Consider the following 22663-nt stretch of genomic DNA (forward strand, 5'->3'; position numbering starts at 1 on the left):
GCTCGTGGAGGTGTTACACGATAGTATGTACAGTCTTAGAAAAAAATACCTGGGCCACGGGACGTAGAATTTCGTAACGTCTTAAAGCCTGTTGTTTATGCAACCCAAATAACAGAATATTCGCTTAAGTTTGCCTGGTGATTCTGAGTTCTCGGGAAGGATTGAGCTTTGATAGCATGAGTCACATGACTCGTGCCCCAGCCACAATAAACAGCTGGGTGCTACGATGCCTCCAGAAGAAAATTTCAGGAACTGGTTTCTTGACAAGAGCTACTCGTAAGGAAATACTATTCTTTCAAGTGATATTAGAGTCATTGTCAAGAAGGTTCGCTGAAATGATGGTTCTCATCACAGACCACATGCCACACGTTAATTGTTTAAGTCCAGTTCATGCACTGGACCTACAGATTAAAATGGGATCCGAACCAAATGCCTCTCTATTTGGTATTGAATTCGGAAGCCTTTCATTACATGGCGAAGACGTTACCACTACGACATCAGAGAGGCAATGGAACCCCTTGAGAAAGAGATAAGCGAAAATTGCTACGTGACAAACCATATTTGCCCGTAAATTTTAAAAATAAGACAATATTTTGTACTGACAGTTTCGAACCGTGGGAGAGGCATATATTTTTTTGTACCATCGTCCATTTCACGAGTTTATAATTCTTCCTCACCGACACGAGTAACGCGAGTGGTAGAAGAAAAGCGAAGTAAAATAACTGAAACAGAAATAAAAGGAAAAAGCGAAATAAATTTTATTCATAATATTCTGCAGTTACTTGAGTTGTATTCACGGGATGCTATCTTTAAAGAAAGCCGTGGTCTCTTCCTTGTCTTTTTCGCTTTCTTTGTGCTCTTGCTTCCCCCGTCACGATTGGTCTAAAACTAATTAATGCGACGTTAATTAAACAATCCAAACAACGAAACAATGCACAATCAACTGCACAAAACAACATTCCAAATGTTTTCGAATCGGAAAACAATTGACATGCTGTAAAATGACTTAAGATGCAGTAATAAAGTGGGAATTCGGTACCGTATAGAATTAAATCGGTAGAGATGTTCGATTTGATTGGATGTTTGTTATTTAGATTTGCTATTCTTTCACTTTTGGCAAATAGCGACGATGAAGATGAGTGATGCTATGATGAAATTGATGAAGGGACACTTACCAAGGACACCCACGCCCAAGTCGAGATTCTAACCAGGGACCCATGGCATCGTAGCGCGCTGTGCTAACCACTCCTCCATGGAGTGGACATTATACCATATTTTGTGTGCTCAATTGGGATCAATCAATGGAATGAATAGGCATATTATATGATTAATATATTCATATCATAATACCACGTCATATTATTCGGCACGAAGTAACATCAGAGACATTCAATCTTGCATTTTTGCCTTTCAACTAATTCTTTGAATTCAGGTTAATCACAACAATGAGATAAATTATGAAGCAAATGATAGTGAATGTGGGATATTATTACGAATTACCTGACAGAAACAACATTAAGCAGGCTCGGTGGTCAAGCTCATTAAGTGATTGACATTCGATATCGTCGCCAAAGTTCCCGGGTTTGAGTACCGTCCTTGTCGGGGGTGTTTCACTATTTCGTCATCAATTTCATGTAATGGTCACTCGTCCTTATCGTCGCGATCATCGAACAGGGAATAAAAATTATAAAAATAAATACGATGGAAGAGTACTTATTTCATCTCTCACGAAATCTCCTACAAAACCGGAATATATAAAATACATGTATATTCATTCACATACATTTTCGATTTATATATTTAACTAATCGAGACCGAGAACGGGAGAGCAATTTTCAATTCGACAAACCGAGAGACGAAGAAACTGTCAAGTCTCGTTTCTTCTTGGCACCTCCGTAATCGAGTTGTTCTGTTTGTCATTGGCTTTGTATTGGTAATTATTGTCATTATTCTTCCCCTGCAGGTAAACCATAACGATGAATTATGATGAAATGAAGCAGATAAAAGGGCAAGAACAAGAAAGTCATGCCTGTTCGGGACTCCAACCCAGAACCTTATGTAACGAGTTTTGAAATTCTGGAGAAGGCGTCCGTGTTTCGCTTGGTTTTCTCTTTCCTCTACTTCTCTTATATTATCATACATGTATAATAAAAATGGATCTGATACGATATGTTGCGATTCATAATTGTGCTGGTTAGATGCTACAGATGTGAACTCCAACCTGCAATATATTATTCCCTTTTGTTTCGTATCTGGTTGAACATGAAATTTTCTTACACTGTGACAATTTCTTTCTTAGTTTTGGTTTGGTGCACAGATATGCTAATCTGGACTCGACCTTCAGTTTAAAGTGGGATACTAACCACTATGTGCATCCACCGTGTATCAAACCCGGGATCCACTGATTACAAGGCGACGACGTTATCACTACGCCATCGAGGAGGCCCCATGGCAAAATGTTATTCACTCGATCTCTACCATAATTTATTTCAGCATTTACATTTTCGTTTTCTTCTTCTTTTTTCCTTTTGTTAACTACTCTTATACAACTCTTTTTTGCGTCTTCGAATTTCTTCTTGTTTCAGGAAAAAATAATACATGCAGGCTGTATAAAAATCCCCCGTTCAAATAGATAAAACGTTCACTCTCGAGAACTAATTTACATGTTTATCACTAAAGTAACCATTAGGAAGGAAACTATTGAAATGTTAACTGATATAACTAACGTAACGTTTCAACCTTCTAGCAAGGTCTTCTTCAGACTCTGTATCAAGTACCAAAGTAACCAGATACAACAAGAAGGGTAATATATATACACAAACATTACTCCCTCCAGACTATTTAGAAAGTTGTTTGGAACTTTCTAGCAGATGACTTTCACTTTCCAACTTTACTTTCACCTAAAAGGCTAAACACTTCCATATAGAATGTGGTTGGACTTTTTAATCTCACGCTCTTTTCCCTTCATTTTTCTTCCTTCTCCTCTCCTCTTTTTCTCTTGTCCTTTCCACTCTTTCCAACATCTTCTTCCATTCTTTGTTTAACTTCAGTCCCCCATTCCAGTTCATTGTGTCTTCTTCGCCTTTCTTCTCTATTTCCTTGTCTTCCTTCCATTTTCTCACTAGCATTCTCTTCTCCCTTCCTATCTGCTTAGCCTCATCCCACTCTATGTCATGTCCTGTTTCTCTCGTGTGTTTAAATATTGCATTTCTCTCTCTCTTAAGTCGTACATCATCCCTATGTTGTTTCAACCTGTCTTTCAGCCTTTTTTTCGTTTCTCCTATGTACACACTCTGACATTCTTTACATTTCACTTCGTAGATAATCCCTTCTTCTTCCTCTTCTCTGTTTTCCTTTTTCTTGTTAGCATTCCTCGCTATTCCTAAGATGCTTCTTCCTCCCTTCCTGTAAGTTTTAATTCCTGCTTTCCTAAGCACTTTGCATATCTTTTCTGTGGTCTTCCCCATACTCCTTATTCCAAACCTTCTCTCCTCTTTTTCTTTCTCTTCCAATTCTCCCCTGTCCGTTTTCTTACTTCTTCTGTTTATGTCCAGTCTATCCTGCTTCTCATAGCCATTCTTTTCCAGCTGTTTCCATAGGCTATTTATTTTGCCTTCTTTTTCACATTCTTTCATGCATATTTTCTTGATTCTGTCCTCCATATTCTTTATAAAATTTATTTTTGTCACCTCACTTACATCACTTCTTTTGTGGCAGAATACCCCTGCTGCACACTTCTTCTGATGCCAAGCGGTTTCAATTTCTTGTCCTCTTTTCCTTTTCATCAATATATCTAGATAGCTTAACTTGTCTTCTTCTTAAGCTATCTAGATATATTGATGAAAAGGAAAAGAGGACAAGAAATTGAAACCGCTTGGCATCAGAAGAAGTGTGCAGCAGGGGTATTCTGCCACAAAAGAAGTGATGTAAGTGAGGTGACAAAAATAAATTTTATAAAGAATATGGAGGACAGAATCAAGAAAATATGCATGAAAGAATGTGAAAAAGAAGGCAAAATAAATAGCCTATGGAAACAGCTGGAAAAGAATGGCTATGAGAAGCAGGATAGACTGGACATAAACAGAAGAAGTAAGAAAACGGACAGGGGAGAATTGGAAGAGAAAGAAAAAGAGGAGAGAAGGTTTGGAATAAGGAGTATGGGGAAGACCACAGAAAAGATATGCAAAGTGCTTAGGAAAGCAGGAATTAAAACTTACAGGAAGGGAGGAAGAAGCATCTTAGGAATAGCGAGGAATGCTAACAAGAAAAAGGAAAACAGAGAAGAGGAAGAAGAAGGGATTATCTACGAAGTGAAATGTAAAGAATGTCAGAGTGTGTACATAGGAGAAACGAAAAAAAGGCTGAAAGACAGGTTGAAACAACATAGGGATGATGTACGACTTAAGAGAGAGAGAAATGCAATATTTAAACACACGAGAGAAACAGGACATGACATAGAGTGGGATGAGGCTAAGCAGATAGGAAGGGAGAAGAGAATGCTAGTGAGAAAATGGAAGGAAGCCAAGGAAATAGAGAAGAAAGGCGAAGAAGACACAATGAACTGGAATGGGGGACTGAAGTTAAACAAAGAATGGAAGAAGATGTTGGAAAGAGTGGAAAGGACAAGAGAAAAAGAGGAGAGGAGAAGGAAGAAAAATGAAGGGAAAAGAGCGTGAGATTAAAAAGTCCAACCACATTCTATATGGAAGTGTTTAGCCTTTTAGGTGAAAGTAAAGTTGGAAAGTGAAAGTCATCTGCTAGAAAGTTCCAAACAACTTTCTAAATAGTCTGGAGGGAGTAATGTTTGTGTATATATATTACCCTTCTTGTTGTATCTGGTTACTTTGGTACTTGATACAGAGTCTGAAGAAGACCTTGCTAGAAGGTTGAAACGTTACGTTAGTTTATGTTTTTTAATAAAATAAATTACTGCCTTGGTCAGCATATTTAGTTTTTCATAATCATGGAAACAAGGCTTAATGGAGTTATGATATAACTGCAGATGAAACAATACTTACAGCCACTAACGAAATATCTATTCTTGTGTAGCCTCACAGACAACAAGTATATGGTGAGTCATTCACTCTTGCTGACTACGGGCGAAGGTCACTGAACTAAAGGGTGGTGGCAAGCAAGCAGGCTTCTGCTCTACCAAAGACGAGGTCACGTGTTCCAGTTATCAATGGCGTACGAAATAAGGAGGAACACAGCTATCTGACGTATGATTTGGTCCCGTCATTGCACGTAGAACACTTTATCGTCGTGGCCTTGAAGTTCCCTCAGGGCACTCCTAGGTAAAGGCTTCTCAGCTAGAAGGATATATTCCCCATTGAGTGGAGGAAAAGTGGGTGCGTATAGAGGTCCTTCAACTTTCGTATTCTTTTTTATTTCAGAACCCGTGCTGTATCGTCGACTTAATCCAATCTATCCGATGTAGGTTTTAGGTTCTCTTTCTGTTCGGTTATTTCACGTTGTCTTCCTGCTTATGTTATTCGCGACGAAGGTTCTGGATTCGATAATCTGTACAATAACGGGATTGTGTTGGTTGGTTGATTGGTGTCTTAAGTCCACTTTATGTCCTGTTAGGCTAATCGTGAATGGACCTATAGTTTAAAGGGGGATCCGAACCACTATGTTCCTCCACCGAGTATCGAACCCGGGATCCCTTAATTACAAGGCGCCCACGATCCCACTGCGCCATCGGGGATTGTGTTCGAAACGAATGAATCAAATTTGAGTGATATGATATGCAACCATTGGAAGACTATTGAAAGAAAAGCTATGGGAACCTGCCAGTTTTTCTACTGCAGACAGGAAACCATAAACATGGAAGAGAAGCTTATATTCTATGAAACCTGACGCTATGTGCTCGAATACTGGCTAAATATAATCCATAGAGGCATAGCAACGTTAAACAACCTCTTATATGATACATATAGGTTTAAAAAGGTCGAAATACAAAGATTGTGTGCGCCTCACTGATGGCGTAGTGGTAAGGCCTTGTAATCAAGGGGTCTGGGGTACGATACCAGGTGATCGCACATAGTGGTTCGGATCCCACTTTAAACTGTATGCACTTCAGATTAGTCTATCTGTGCCGGTGACTCAGTCGGTAACGCGTCTGACTACCATGCTATAGGCCCCGGGTTCGATTCCCGGCCGGTTCAAGCCCGGGAACTTTTCTAACGTTGGAAGCGGCTCCAGCGCCCACCCAGCGTCGAATGACATGGGTACCTGGGGGAAACCCTGGGGGTAAAGGCGGTCAGGGGCGTGATGCTGATCACATCACCCCCACTCACGAACGAATCAAGAAAGTGTGGGGCGTTACCCCCACACCCCCTATACGCCTTCATGGCGTAGCGCCAAGCACAGGTGAGAACTTTACCTTTTTTTTTGTTGCATAAAGTGGACTTACAACAAAATTTAAACTTGCGATAAAGATTATGATAAGGTATTAAAGAATTGGGTCTAACACATGTTTTTATTGTTTACCAATGACATTGTTAACTAATATTCTTAATTTCAGTTTCAAGATGAAATCGGCTACGAAATAAAAGGAGTGGGTTCATATTTCTGTTACGAAATTCCACTTTTGTAGTAGACCTGTGCCACACTAAGTTGTGACAATAAACAAATCTGAGACACTTTCAAAGTATTAAATTGCTATCTACGTATTTGGGAAAAATCTTTCAATATAATACTTTTTCTGGACGCGTCAAATCATAGTATTTAATTCCTGTTTTAGCAGCTTTAAGAAACCTGATTTTTGGGGGGGTTACAAATGCTCTTTCTGCTCCCGTCAAGTTACGCCTATGACAAACAGGAATTCAAAGTAAAAGACTGTCCCGACTAAATCGGGAGACACGTCTGATAGATTTACAATTGGGAAAATCATAATTAAGCGTGTAGTTGAAAACAACCTCTTTTCATATATTGCATGCAGCTCTACTTTTTCTGCAATGTGGATCAAGAACTGGGGACGTGGAGAAGCACAACACTCCACGTAACCAATAGTCACGTGACCCTCTTTGCTTTCCTGTCATGTTGACCTTCGCGTTGAACACATTTCTCGGTGTTAAGACAGGCAAAATCACCCGATCATCGAAGGGTGCAATATGTGTTGCCTACCCTCCTGCATTACTTGCTCCTATTAAAGCCTTATGGGGAAGAACTTTTTTCTATGACTGTACAGGTGACAAATTTTTTGTCCGGTGAGCTTTTGTGTGTGTGTCTAAGGCATTCAGTGCCTGTAGTTAGCTGTCTCAGTTATTTGCTTCACACACGGCTTCAGAAATGGATATTTACGATGCCGACAAAGAACGACACAATCAAACATTTTCACCACCAGGCAGTGGCGGCGATTGAGTTCCAAAACCGGGGGGCGGGCAAAGACAAGTACATTTCCCTTTGTAGATAAGATTTTGCATAGTGCGGGGGCAAAGTTGACCCCCCCCCCCGCCGCCACTGCCAGCAGGTTTATCGCATGGCGAGTACAAAACCTGTCCCGTGGACGCCCACCCATTTCACTAAAAGTGACGATTTACACGGATGTCGTTATCGGTCGCCTGCATCGCGCACCCTGTGTGAAGAGAGACTGCGATAATTCTGTCTGATTGCACCCAGTCGCCTGCCCTTGAATAGCTAGCTCCCTTATCTCTCTTTGGAGTCGTGAATCATCCCCCAAGTTGAACGACCCCGTTATTCATCGACCCCCTCACAGCTCCTGCGCGAACTGTCGAAAAGGGAAGAGAATCGTATATAAATTTTATGTGATAGTGGAGGATGATGATGTTCCTTTCACGCAACCGCTACTTTTCTTTTATATAGTCTCTAATATAGAGATTGTACGAGATACTCACAGCACGAAGAAGCCTCTTCCACGGAGATAATTTTTAAAACTTTGTTTTGCCGGTCTGCGGCATAAATGACCGGCTATAACGTTACAAATAGCTAAGTTCAATGGGGAAGGGGCATACAAGATATATGACATAAACTCCAAGTTTTAGTGACTGTTGCCATGTGAGTTACACTTCGGGTGGTGTCGGGGAGAGAGGTGGTAGTTTCTGTCCTCTTATTTAAGTTGTTACAAGAGTTTTAATGACTAGGCCTCGGAAGTTGAAGACCTACAAATTGCCAAAAAAAGACCTATAGAAAGACCTAAAAATATAAAGAAGAGAACCTATAAATTAAAAAAAAAACGTATAAATGTGATAAAAATTAATTAATAACTTAAGTTTTAATTACATATTTAAAGTACCGTACCTGCTTCAGTCGTCCAAAAATGTTTTTTTCTCTCGTTTCAGGGATGGTTCAAATATATTTATTTATTTCTTTTCTTTATTTCTTTACTATAGAAAGGATGTTTAAGAGGTGATGAACTGATGATGATTCGAATTGAGAATGGACAGTAAAAACGTAGTCGAAAGAAGGTGAAGTTGCAAAAAAAACCGTTAAGACCTAAAAAAAGGCTAAGAAAGGACCAATAAGTCAAAAAACGTCGAAAAAGGCAAAAAAGGACAAATAAAACCCACCTTTTTCTGGCCTACAATGACCCAAAATGAACATATATTATGTTGGGGCTCGTCTTCGGACACTAGGGGAAAAAATGATTTTTCCTCAACGTCCTAGTAATGACACTTCCTTGCTTGGAACTTTAATCAACTTGAAAATGCTTCTTTTTTTTAAGTGAATATTGTTTATTAACGGCCATAAAATCCCTCTACAATGAAGTGAAAATATTTGGGAGGGCAACTGCCCCTCTCCCCCCCCCCCTTGTCCATACTCCTATTTCAACTAGACGTCCTCCGTGACAGGGTGGTTATCATCTCAGCGAGCTACAACACCAGGTGTCTCGGGTTCGAATCAAGGCCTTGGCATGGATGTTCTTTGTGAGTATCCCTTCAACAATTCCATCGTATTATCAGCCATCGGCATCTTTGCGGTTACACAAAAGTGACAGAAATGCGAAGTAAATTGTACCAAATCAATAATTTCACATAGAGATAAAGGTGGAATAAAATTTCCCAATATAAAACTGCGAAATGCAAATGCATATGATTCGGGCTAAAGTAACATTTATGTATTCACCAAAGTAAATATTTGTACTGTGTTGCAATTTTCTTTCTGTGTTTCTAACAGTTTCGAATTTGTGTCGTTCGCAGGAGGCTGTGCGTCGCTTGCTAGCGGACTACCTGACGCGGTTCTCCCACATCGCGGGGAACCTGATCAACTGCGGCCCTGTGTTGAACTGGCTGGAACTCGACAACCGGGGCAACCGCCTCATCGTCACCGACGACAGCGCCATCAACACGCCGGCCGTGGCTGCTGCCTACGCCGTCAAGAGGTACACCGCGCAGGCCAGCGATGAGATCTCCTTCGAGGTACGTGCACGTTCATCATTCAATTTTCCATCAATGAAATTACAAGAATATAAGATTTTGAAGCAGCTGAATCTTGAAAAAGAACTAACGCAGTTCAGAAATTTTGTACAAGTGGAATTTTAAAGAAACCATAGTTTGCATCAAGCATTAAGCAGTATTCCGAAATTTTGTACAAATAAACTTCCAAAAACTATACAGTACAAAAATATCTATAATCAAACGAAATTCCGTCGTCGACTTGTAATCAAGGGTTCCCGGGTTCGATACCCGGTGGAGGCACATATAGCCTGACAAGTTAAGTCCCGATATGCACAGATCGCTGTTGTTTTAAGTCCACTTTATGCACAGTAAGGCTAATCGGGACTGAACCTACAGTTTAAAGTGGGATCCGAACCACTATGTGCCTCCACCGGGAATTGAATCCGGGATCCCTTGATTACAAGGCGACGAGGCAACCACTGCGCCATCGGGGAGTTCAAGTTTTAAAAGAAGGAAAAGTCGTTGGCGAAAGGTGAGCTGAAGTTCTATACTCCGACAGGTAGAAAACAGCCCAGGAAAAAGCGAATACAAATTTCGTTGAAAATCCTCAGACCATTCCCCTCCCTCCAGATTGCAACACTGCGAACCAATGTCGCTCCGAAAAGTGGAGTTGGGAAATGTGGTATGAGCTGCGCAACAGCTATTTGCAGCGTCTTGTTTTTAAACTTGTCAAGTTATAGTGGTTCGGATCGCACTTTAAACTCTAGGTCCAATCCCGATTAACCTTACTGTGCATAAAGTGAACTTAAAACACCAAATCAATCCTTCAATCAAACGAAATTCAGATTTTTTTGTGCATAATTGTTTTTCACGATTTCCTTTAGGAATTTATTGTCGGTTCGTAGACGTATGTTGCCCGCATCCTAAGACAATCTTTTGGACTTGTAGTGTTTCCATCATGCTCCTATAATGATACTTTTATTTCATGGAATATCCATCCACTGATCTCACTTGCTGTAGGTGGACTGATTGCGAACTAAAGTTCAGCACGCCACATGTTGCCAGACTTCAACTTGCATGACAGTCAGAGTGTTGTGTAATATGTGTCTGCCCTCCATTAAACCATTTTCACTCAATCCTACGTATTGATCAATTTCTTGGAATTGTAAAGACACCAGTGATCAAATTTAGAATTACGTGACTTTTGAATCATACTGTAGCAGCAAGATTTTCTACCATCCGATTTCTCTGGAGTTTGGAAATAATCCGTGCCGCGGTACAAGTGCGGAGAAAATAGATCCGGAGTGACAGTGACAAAATCCGCAGACGTGCCGAGAGAAATGCATGTCGCATCCTGGTCCGTGACGTCACGTGAAGTTGTGGTTGCGATCGGTCACGTGATCCTCCGTGCTGCAACGAGGAGATTCGCACCACGCCCCCTCGTGGTCGATCGCCGACACCTTTCGAGGTTAAAGACGGCAACAGCGCGTCTTTGCAGGCTTCCCCACTTCGACGTTGCCGTACGTTGGATTTGTAAATATAGAAGGAAAAGTGATCGGCCTTAGTGGCTGCGTCGTGTGCCGTGAGTCTCACGGGCCAGGACGTGTGTCGCATGCGGTGAAGTGCCTCGAAAAGGCCAGGAACACCTGTGAGGAAAATGTCGGTGTGTGGCGCAGTTTTACGATGGATCTTCGACACTCCTGTTGGGATGGTGACGTGACCTAGAAACAATCACAGGTGAGCCCTTGCACGTGTGGCCCAATATGTTTTCATTGGTTGATTTGGCTTATTTTACTTTTATAACACTTTAGGCTAATCGCAACAATGTGGATGAGTATTTTTTTTTTAATCTACAGATTTCAGTGTTTTACGTTATCATCGTTGATGCCAGTTCCAGCATTAGGAAAGAACAAATAACGGAGATATTTGATATCAAAGAATGCCCCACGTAAGTTAAAACCTGCAATTTCGGAGTACTTTCGCCGCTTTTTGTTACTCCCCCGTCCCATAATTATTGTCCGGTACACCTTTGTTTGTTGTCTTATAATAATTGGCTGATATTCAAACTGTGACATTTTTTTGTATACAGAAGAAGAACATGAAACAAGGGAATGAGTCATACAACTTTACTACTCAAGGATCAGTACAAATTGTGCTTTCCATCTGCCTCTTCGTCTGTCATTTCTGTACTACCATTTTGGCATACCGGACTATAATTATGGGACAGAGGGAGTAATAAAAACTGTTAGTACTTTAGTATTATACGGACTACCTCATTGCATTGCTCAAGTGATTTATTGCTTTGTGTAATTGTGTAATCGACATTCATTATAATAAGTACGTAACCTAATCAAATACAGTGTCATAAGTGTTTCTTTTGCTTTCCCAGAAAACAGGTAGTCCGTATAATACTAAAGTACCAAACTGTTTTTATGTACACTTAAATAGCGAAAGGACACGCCGAAAATAATTATCAGTACGAAACCTAACAATCCTAACCTAACTACGTAAAATTATAGCTGCTGTTATGGATAGTAGTTGTGGGTGCTATATTCACTTGCGCGAAGCCTTCGGGCTGTTCTGCTTCACAGTAAAGTAACACGCTAAGGTAACAGACGTACTTTACTTCACAATAACACATTTCCGAGAGCTAAATCAACTGAAAACGTTCATAAACAACAAAAACCTTCATAAACTATGCAAGATATTTCACTTTCTCTATGGGGGTACAGAGGGTCAAGGGTAGCAACATCCATGCCCAAGCTCGAACCCGTAACCCTTGGCGCCGGGGCACGCTGTGTTAACCACACCGCCACGACGTTCGGTAAATACATTTTGCACTGGTTTATTTTGCTTCTTTCACGGAAATGTCTGCAGATAACGTACTTGTCCCGGTTTATTTATTTGATTTGGCTTATTTTAACTTTTATGCCACTTTCCAATCACAAAGATGAGGGTGAGTGTTGACATGATACAATTGATAAAGGGACACTTGCAAAGAACACCCATGCCCAGGCCGGGATTCCAATCCGGGACCATTGAAGTCTTAGCACGCTGTGCTAATCAATACGTCACGGAAGGTGACATATATTCTGATTATTTCAGTAAATTTAAGGTTTAGGATTTTTCGTATTAACGTTGTGCAGTTAGCTGTTTGTATTTCACTCCATCTGTGGATTAAGAAAATGAGAGTTTTGCGATTAAGCACTTTACTGCGAATGTAAAAGAAGTGAGAAAAGGCTAATTCTGCTATTCCACAGACTTTGGGGGAGGGGGTGCTTCAATCCCCAAGCCATCTCCCATTTCGACACACTCTTGTTTTATATTCTTCAGTTTTCGGTGAACTACAGATTCCATTGTTTCTGATTTGTTGAGGAAGAAAAGGTATTGATTCAGGCGTGGCTGCCTGGTGATCGATTCCCGATGTAAACAGTTTTAGCGTTTATAACCGCTCTTCGAAATGTAGGTCGCGTGATTGGAGGTTCTCATTCCGGAGCTCGCTTGTTCAAATCCCACCACTGGACACCCTGAACTGCGTGTTCTTTCCGCGGTTTTCACTCAAGGCACACCAAACCGACTATTCCACCCTAGTCGCGCTTCACTCTTGTCGCCATGTAATCAGTGGGTCCCGGATTCGATACATTAACGGGGGCAAAGGTCGGTGGTACGGATTTGCAATTTTCCAAATTGTAGGTTCAGTCCGCCTTGACTGGTGGCAGTTCATATGTGCAAATAGACCTGACTATGAAAAACATATCCTCCTTTATGGAAAATCTAGTCACATTATTGCACCACGCATTACCCATATGTGACACACACATGCAGTACTTGATTGATTGAATTATATTATTTTTTTCGTTTTTTTTCAACTGTTGGTTAATCGCGACAGTGAGGATGATATGATGAAAGGACATTCACAATGAACACACATTGCAACATTCCTTACATTTTATTGGTTAAATTAAATTGGTTATCATTGATGTATTTAAATTCTTATAATAAAGAGATACCAGCTCGATTAAAAAGTATAATCTGTAATTAACACATTGCCTCTCACTATACGAGCCAAACTGTTAATGCAAAGTAGAAATCCAAAGACTGCGTGGAGAGAAATGGCCGAAACTCAATATCTCGGATTCTTCCCGGCGTTGTCATGGAGATTTGCATGCATTAAAAGTAGATTTGTGTGGTTCAGACGGCACGAAGTCGTGCAGAAATATCTGCCGAGTGTTCTATCTTCTTTCACTTTCGCTGGTCTCTTTCCCCGTAATTAGTTTTTGCCATATTATTTTTCTTTCTTACTGTCCCTGTCTTTGGTTGCTCTCCCCCCCCCCCTCCCTCCATCCCTGCCTCTGCCATCAGGGTAAGTGTCAGGACCCTTCCCCGGAAAGACTTACGAAAAGCAAATAGCAAAATGTACCAGTTTAACATTCGTTATGTAATCGAAGGCACCTTACACCACGAAGGCAAGGATTAGATTTGGGGCATAAGGCTTTGAATGAGCAGTACTTAAGATGATTTAGATTGATTGATTGGGTTTATTTTACTTCGCATTTCTGGCACTTTGGCTAATCGCGAAGATGATGAGTGATAGATGATATGGTGAAATGAAGGGACACTCACAAACATCTATGCCCAGGACGAAAAAGTGGGAGAAAAGCGACGCCATATAACAAATCAAATTATTAATTAATGAATTAATGATAAACATTTAAATTATTGTTATTATTATTTGTGATACACTTGGTTCGGTCTCCTAAAATATATTTCTAAATACGTGCCTGACTGTTCAATTCCGTTATTTCTTACTTTTTTTTAAATCTGTTTCGTGTTTTTCTCTCTTTCTCGTTCAGTCACTGCTTATCTCTCACTATTTCCCTTTCCCAGTTTATTGGTCTTGTTTTAACTCTGTTTCATTATTCTTCCTACCTTCTCTCTTTCTTAACTTGATTGGTTTATATCTCTCTTTAACTGTCACACTCCACATCATTCCCTTTTTCCTTCTCAATTTTCGTCGCTTGTCTCTTTTATTTCCTCTTTCTACAATTCTATTCCTTTACCTCCCTCCCCCCGAGGTGCGTACTTCTCCCTCTTTCCCTTCCTATCTCTCTCTCTCTCTCTCTCTCCCTCCCGATCGCGTGTTTACAAACCCTCGAGTGCTGCAGAACCAGACGGATATAACGCTTTCTTATTGGCTGTGCGCACTGGAAGTGTTTATGTTCCATGTCCATTGTTCCTTGTGTGTTTGTTTACAGGATAAGGATAAGAATATCAGACTCGTGATTATTTAGTAATAACGTTTGCAATCAAATTGTCGAAATTGTGTTAATAAATATATTTTTGTATGGAGAAACAGTAAGAAAATGTTAGTCTCGTTTTCTGGTGATAAAAATCAATATGAAACCATCGAAAAATAACAATGTTGAATATCTCCGAAAGATCTTAATATATATAGCCTATTATGTGAAGCGATTACTGCATTACAGGAGAAATGAGATATTTTGAAAATTACCGAACTGCCATTTCTGTATAATCAACCATGGAAGTGACAATAGGGGCGTGATTACGACCGGATTTTTTTTTGAATGAAGATAGTTTTTCTGAAAGTTTTATTTTTCTGTCTTTCAAAACATTACTAAAAAAATATGCTCAAATATCAGCCTGCGTTTAAAGGGGCTTCTTATCTTGTTGGGATGGATTTCTGAAATCTACCATGTAAATCTGAACCCTGCCCTCTAGCGATAAACGCATTAACTTTCGGAATGACATCCAATTAGAAGCTACATATCGATGGAAGTTCTGCAGCACTCCCGATCTGCCTTATCTTTCTCGCCCTCTTCAGTTGTAGCAGCAGTAGAAGCGTTACAAGACACTGAACAAGCACACCAGAAAAAAAAAAGTTAGTCCGTTGACCTCAATGTTGAAGATGTGTTTTCAATGGGAGATTTTTTTGTCCGCCTCCTCGCGGTTCCCAAACCGTTGCGAGAAGCTGTTATCATCGAGTATAAAGTGTGCTTCCCCAGTCCACGCTCCCCGTGTCAGACACTCTCGAATCGACGACACAAATAAGGAGAGGCCGAGCTGTTCCCGCTTAAAAATAAGCTAAGCGATAATATGACGTCAATATTTTGTGTCTGAAGCGTCGCAAACATCTTCTAGTGAAGTGCTTATTATGATCAAGAGCTTAGCGTGTTATTAGAGGAATTTCGAGTCGACGTTAAGTGACTCCGTTACATATGTGCAGGGATGGTTTCTACAGGGTGTTTCGCAAGTCCCGTTCATTTTTGTTTATTGTTTTCATTTTCCTCTGAAAAAAAGTTTGGACCAAATATTAAATTTATCTTTAGGAAAACTGTCTTCATTTGGATTTTTATTAATTATTGTAGAGCCGAGGTGGTAGGGTCTGACTGCAACGCGGGAGACCTAGTTTCGATTCCCGGGATGTGTTCTCTATACTCTATCCCGGGTATCGGTGGAGTAAGCGAACGAAATCCATTCTCTGCGCAAGTAGTGACTCGAGAGAGCTCGACCAATCAACGCGTGAGGGAGGATGTAAGTGCATGAAGCGGAACATGCGGCTGCAGCCACCAGCATTTGGCAGTAGCGCGTACTGCTTCGCTTCGCCCAGTCGCTTTCTTCCCTTTTCTACGGAAATGCGCGGCCTTGCTCCACAGGTCCGAATTTTTCGGGCTTTGTGTCTGCATAAAGTGGCTCTGGAGTTCACCCAACCTCAAATAATAGGGTACCTGAAGGCAACCCTGAGGGGTAAAGGCCACATGACCTTTAAATTGTCCGAGATCGAGAATGTGTGGCGCCCTGTCCCCACATCCCCTAAATGCGCCTTCATGGCACGATACATTACATACTAACTTTGTTATAGTTGTTGGAGCCGCTCTGCTCCAATCTGTCTGGCTCCTCAAAAAGACCCGATGAAGGTACGTAGTGGTTCGGATCGCAATTGAAACTGTAGGTCCAGTCCCAATTACTACACATGTGCATAAAAGTGGACTTCAAAATCAACCAATCAATCTTGTTAACAGAAGCGTCGCCAGCGGGGTTTCGAGGGTGGGCTCTGCCCCACCGTGAATTACATGGGTGGCCAGAATGAAAGTTGCACTTAGTCCATTTGAACCAAATTATCTGCCGATCCCACTCTGTGGTAATTTAAAACTGTTATTGGTTTCTCGTCTCTCGAACGGGTTGATTTCATATCTAAAGGGGCGTCACCCCCCTAATTCGCCGATGAATGCAAGTCTCCTTCGATCTATCTGTCTGGGAACTTAAATATCGCCATCGGAGGCGGTCAAAATGCGAAGAAAAGGAAACGACCTTCATGTTATTGAAACTTTAGCATTCGGCGCGCGGCTCTGATTGAATTGTAAATAAAAAGGAGCCGTCCGCCACTTTCCCTTATTAGGCCAACTGTCTCCGAGGCATTTGCAGGCTATAATTATGTCATTCCGGTGCCTGAATTCGCCTCAAGGATAAAGAACAAGCAGCCCCGACGCTGATGCTTGATAAGTGGGTCTGTTCTCGTGATCCATTGTTCCCCGTTTTCCTCGCGTTGCTGTTCGCGAAATGCGCAAAAGAAGTTGCAATTTAGGAGGTATAGCCACTCCGCTGGCGTCCTCGCGAGTGAATTATGCCCCCCCCCTTTCCCCTCCGGTGTTGATCTGGAATGCGTCGCTCTGTCGCTTCGGCCGTCGAAGAACCAACCTGCACGCACACTTTTAGTTCTTTTAAGGAATTGGTTGGTTACAAACTTTCAGTACCCCAGGCAATCCCATACAATTCTGGTCTCCTTTTTTGGAAATACATTTGGGCAATCTACGAATTAAACGCGTTGCTTTGGGGGGTGGGAGGCGATAAACAATCATCATCATCATCATCATCCGATAGTCCAGTCAGTGTGACGTCTGACTGCCGCTTGGGGAACCCGAATTCGATTTCCACGTGGGTCTGAGGTACTGTGCGAATGAAGCTTTCTGCTTCGGGGGGAGAGATACGCCAGTGGCTTATTTGTGATTTCATTTTGCAAGATGGGTATTTTTGGGTGTGCAAATTTGTATTATGTTACCAGTCAGTAAACTAAACTATTGCCTTGTGGTTCTAAGTACCTTAGAACCTAGGCAATTAAATATTATTTATAACATTTACACGCAATTTAAAAACAATATATTACATTCTAAGAAATCTCAAATTCATACAAGAATAGTGCTAAGAAATCCAAAATTCATACAAGAATAGTGCTAAGAAATCCAAAATTCATACAAGAAAAGTGCTAAGAAATCCCAAATTCATACAAGAAAAGTGCTAAGAAAATCCAAAATTCATACAAGAAAAGTGCTAAGAAATTCCAAATTCATACATGAAAAGTGCTAAGAAATCCCAAATTCATACAAGTAAAGTGCTAAGAAATCCCAAATTCATACAATTAAAGTTCTAAGAAATTCCAAATTCATACAAGAAAAGTGCTAAGAAGTTCCAAATTCATACAAGAAAAGTGCTAGGAAGTTCCAAATTCATACAAGAAAAGTGCTAGGAAGTTCCAAATTCATACAAGAAAAGTGCTATCAAACCAGTAACACCGAAAATTAGCCAAATTTCTATTGCCATGGTCAATGTATCTACAAGATTATTGTGAACACTAATACAGATACCAGCCCCATGCCATGAAAACTTAGTGGAAAACAGCCTGCTGTTGTCTCAGCGCATTGAAGTTGGGCAGATGCAAAAAGGTGTCCTTTTTTAATTCACAAGCCTACATGCTTTTCGGCAAGGAAACCTTTTACAACGACCATTAATGGACACAAGTGATATTTCAATTGTGTTTGTTGCATAGTTAAAAAATGGTATATTACTTTTTTTGTGGGTGGTTGGGGGGATGCCATGCACCCCCCGTCTGTCAATTCGCTCACTTCGCTCACTGGTCTGAGGTGCTCCTCTAGCCTCTTATCAATGTGTACCTGGGAGTTACTGTGGAGTGCAAAGGTGTCCACACTGTGGTTGGGATCCAGAATAAGAATGTATGAAGCCCTCCCGCCCGAGATCCCGGCCAGATCATGGGTGTTGTTTGTGAGTGTCCCTTCGTAAGTTTCATCGTATCATCACTCAGCCTCATCGTAGCACAAAGTGGCAGTAAAGTGACGTAAAATAATCTAATTCAACCGAACAGTTCAGTCAACAGAATTGTGCTGGAGAAGAGATTGCCTATGTGTACTTCTCATTTAATATTTTGAACGTCACGTTTAGAAAAACAGAATGAATGAACATGGTGGTGGACATTTTGCCTACTATTATATGTATCTGTGGTTACCTACACTACGTGGAAGAGCTTGTTGTTATTGCTACATGACATTTTACCGCGAAACGAATACCGCGGGCAAAACACGGCCTTGAAAATATGGGCTTCGCAACGTCGTCCTCCATGTTTGTACGCCGAAGCGGGGTCAAGTGATTCTACGCGTGTGGGTCGCTTGCGTGCACGTTTGGGCGTGTGCAGGTGTATTTCTGAAAGTGATACAATGGCGTAAAAATGATTTCATAAGCCCTTTTGAAGTTGGTGTTTTTTAAAAGATGTTCCTTTCAACGCGCGCGTGTAGGTTTTTCTTCCCACAGTTGGCTACTTCAGTTCAGGCACAGAGACGTTTCTTGTCATTGCTATATATCGTTTATCTCATTATTTTACAAGCATTTTCATATTAAATTATCCGCGTGTTATATTCGCCAAAATATTATGTAGCAGAAGGTATACATTTTATTTTTCGAGAAAATGATCAAGAAAGAAAACAGAAGAATACTATTCACAATTAGTGCTTTTAATTACTTTTTTTATACAATCAAAAGTGGTAATTGTCGTAAAAGCATGGGAAACAAAATATTTCTCGACAATTCGCACAGCAAATAAAATACGATTTTTTGCAATAATTAAAATGCAATAAATAGTTATAGTTAATAAAGAAAAAACCAAGAACCTTCGGCGCGTGAAACTGTTACGTTATCATCGGTCTACCGGAACAGTTGGTAGTTGGAGACAGTGGCGCAACCACAGGGGGCGGGCAGTGGGGGCATTGCCCCCCACCATGGGCGGAAATGAGTTCTGGGGGGGGGGGGGCAAACATTGACGGCCAAGTGTACCTGCAGGAGGCAATTACCGCCCACAACTTCAAATTTTATGCAAATAAAAATACTTTTCGTAAAATTTTCTTGCTTCGCTCGCAATGCTGGCTTTTCTTAAGTTCAGAACTGTAGCTAGGGGGCGATGGGAGTCAGCCCTGGGCGCCGAACGACCTAAATTAAAATAAGTTGTAAAATTGATTGATTAGTTTGTGGTTTTAAGCCCACTTTACGCACAGAATGGCTAATCAGGATTGGACCTAACAGTTTAAAGTGGGTTCCGAACCACTGTGCCATGTGCCTCCACTGGGTATCGAACCCGGGACCCATTTATCATAATGCAACGATGTTACCACTACACCATCGACGATGGGCAAAAGTTGTAAAAGAGAGAATGCATTGGCGTCCCGTGAAATCATTTGCGTCTTATTAAATCAATATTAATTTCAGCCTGCAAAAAAAGGTGTATCCAAAAATGAAAGGCATGAACAATTGTTTTGAGGGAAGGGAGCGTGCACATTTGAGATATAATTTATGTAATTTTTGCTGTTGCTTTATTTGAGATGGATGAATTGGTTGTGTAATGTATTTAAATAATATATGTTGTATATAATATATATTAAAGAAACTTTGAATACGTACACAATTTAGTATCCACGTCGCTCGATGTTGCATATATGTGAAACATATATATCATGCATGAAAGTTATACATGTTAATGTAAAATGAATTACATTTGGAATGCATTTATCAAGCATTTTCTGTCTTTCAAAAATAGTTTATGCTTGTTTTCCATTATTAATGTGAAATTGAACGTGTTGAAAAAATAATTCAAATCGTTTGTTCGAACACAAATGCTTTAGCACCAACTTCTACCCCCTTTTCGCATAATTTACAAGGGTAACAACGTCTTTTATACTACTACTACTACTACTACAAATATTGGTCCTGTGTTCGAATCCCGGCTTGCGCATGGATGTTTGTGAGTGTCCATTCATCAATTTCATCATATCATCATCACTCATCCCCATCTTTGCAAATTAGCCAAAAATGGCACAAGAAGCGAAGTAAAATAAAGCAAATCAATAATAGGAATAACATTATTATTAAAAAATATTATTTTATAAAAAATATTATTATTGGTACGTTTATCCTGGTACGTGCCCCCTCCCCTCCCCCAGACAAAAAATCGTGGATTCGCCTCTGGTCGGATAATATATTCGCCTCACGAGGCGCACTTGTAAACTGAAAAGCTTCGAAACTTTGACGCGATCTTTCTCGGAAATGGCTTTCGAGTGCGCGCTAGTACCTTGGCATACCAATACCTATATAAGGTACTTTACCACTACACCAAGTCCTATCCCGATACTTGTCCCTTCTCGCTACCTTAGTCAAACGCCCTTCTTATACCCGCCAACAAAACACAACGAGAGATGCTATTTCCAAAATCTCAGGTAGTGGTGTATTCCACTGGGAAAGCGTTCCTGGCTTTCTTTCAGCAAGCGTTGGCGCCTCAGCAACAGTTTGCATATTGATCCGCCATTATCTCACAAACGTTGCCACCGGGATTTCCCCTTTTGTTTTTTTTACGAGGAACCTAACAAGCTCCAAGGCGAGAATTTATGGATCCTGGACCTCCCAGGCTTCTTAAATGAATCGCGATGGTTGCACGAGAAGAGGCTTTTTATTTTGTCAGGAAATGTTCCATTATCTTCTGCACCTACCCCGTCGCTTTGTTCAGTGGGTTGGTTTCCCCACGAGGATCAACAGATGCGTTCCCACTGCTAAATGTACGACCAGACCACATCAGCCTCATGGCGCCGGTGGACTTTGGCCTATGCCACCGAAGTCGTTCTCGAAAATCTCCTGATATTCCAAGTTTGAAATAACTGCTCAGAATTCTTTCTAGAGAAGTAGCCAACCTCCGTGGCGGAGTGGTTACCACAGCGCGCTGCGACGCCAGGGGTCCCGGGTTCGAACCCGATGGAGACGCATAGTGGTTCTGATCCCGCTTTAAACTGTAGGCCCAGTCCCGATTAGCCTTTCTGTGCATAAAGTGAACTTAAAAACAAACTCGAACAAGGCAAACCCTTCTTCTTTGCAAACGTCTTGAAGGAGATTTTGTGGATGTATCCTCTGTAACCATTTAACTCTTCATTTTTAAGACAATTAAGTATTGTTTCCATGTTACAAAAACACTAAATACGCTGACCAAGGCAGTTACGTAAAAAATAAACACTATGCATGTAACGTTTCAACCCTATATCAGGGCCTTCTTCAGGCTAAGTAACAATTTCAAAATTTTGATTAGTGTTTTTTTTTTTATGTAAATACTTGGTCAGCGAATGTAGTGTCTTAGTCTTCATTGCTATATCGTAACCGTTGGGTTGTCATTATGGACCAAAGACTGCGTTTAACGCTACTGTAATTCCTCCTATCCCGAAATCTTGCAAGGAACCCCTCCCTTTTACTTTTTCCGGATACGTACGTGCCTCTCCTTTTCTGTTTACGGGAAAACAGATTGTATCAAATTTTGTTTTCAATTTCTCCTGTTACGTAATGGCATTGCCAGCAGGGAGAGACAATGGCGTGTAGAACCGGAAATGGAAACTTGGAGAAGTGGCAGCCGCCCCTTTGGACTTTCGAACGTTCTCGTGCGCTTTGATACACTCCAATGCCTCCTGCACAAAAGCCTTTCGTTTTCGGCGGTTCACGCCCTGGGATTTCACCCAGCTCACACCTGGAAGTTTGGAGTCGCATTGTGTGGATACTGAGAGACTCAGAGTTTTGGAATATCATCCCGTTGAAAGCTCCTTCGAAAGGGACGTGGCGATACAAGTCAATCTAGCTCGATCTACTTCAGGCAGATCCGAGTCTGCTCAGAATTTCAGATAAGGAAGCTTTGTTTCCCCACAGTTTCTTACTGGAAATTGAAAAAAAAATGAATTTAACGTAACTTGGTGCACACCAGTGTGGCGAAGTGGTTAGCACCGCGCGCTACAATGCCAGGCATCCCGTCCCGAGCGTGGTTGTTTTGTGTGTGTTATCATCAATTTCATAATATCACTCATCCCCATCGTCGCGATTAGCCGAAAGTGGCCGAAGAGCGACGTAACATAACCATATTGCTTGGTAGCGTGTTCAAACCACTACACTGCAAAAAGTTGAATGGAAAAATGACTAAGGGA

The 22663-nt window shown here is 41.0% G+C and overlaps 1 protein-coding gene across 9 annotated transcripts in view; it reads left to right on the plus strand.

The window, feature by feature from the left end:
- Positions 1-22663, plus strand: part of CdGAPr (GTPase-activating protein CdGAPr) — a 394186-nt gene that overhangs the window by 334856 nt on the left and 36667 nt on the right. For 8 of the 9 annotated variants that reach the window (XM_083121101.1, XM_083121104.1, XM_083121105.1 and 5 more), the window contains one exon: positions 9162-9380. In XM_083121101.1, coding sequence (XP_082977227.1) covers positions 9162-9380 — 219 coding nt within the window. Of the gene's footprint in view, positions 1-9161; positions 9381-10879; positions 11097-22663 lie in introns of those variants that run through there. The other variant, XM_083121110.1, reaches the window with a different exon arrangement.

This window comes from Lepisma saccharinum, chromosome 4 (assembly GCF_977018435.1).
Source record: "Lepisma saccharinum chromosome 4, izLepSacc3.1, whole genome shotgun sequence".
Taxonomy (NCBI): domain Eukaryota; kingdom Metazoa; phylum Arthropoda; class Insecta; order Zygentoma; family Lepismatidae; genus Lepisma; species Lepisma saccharinum.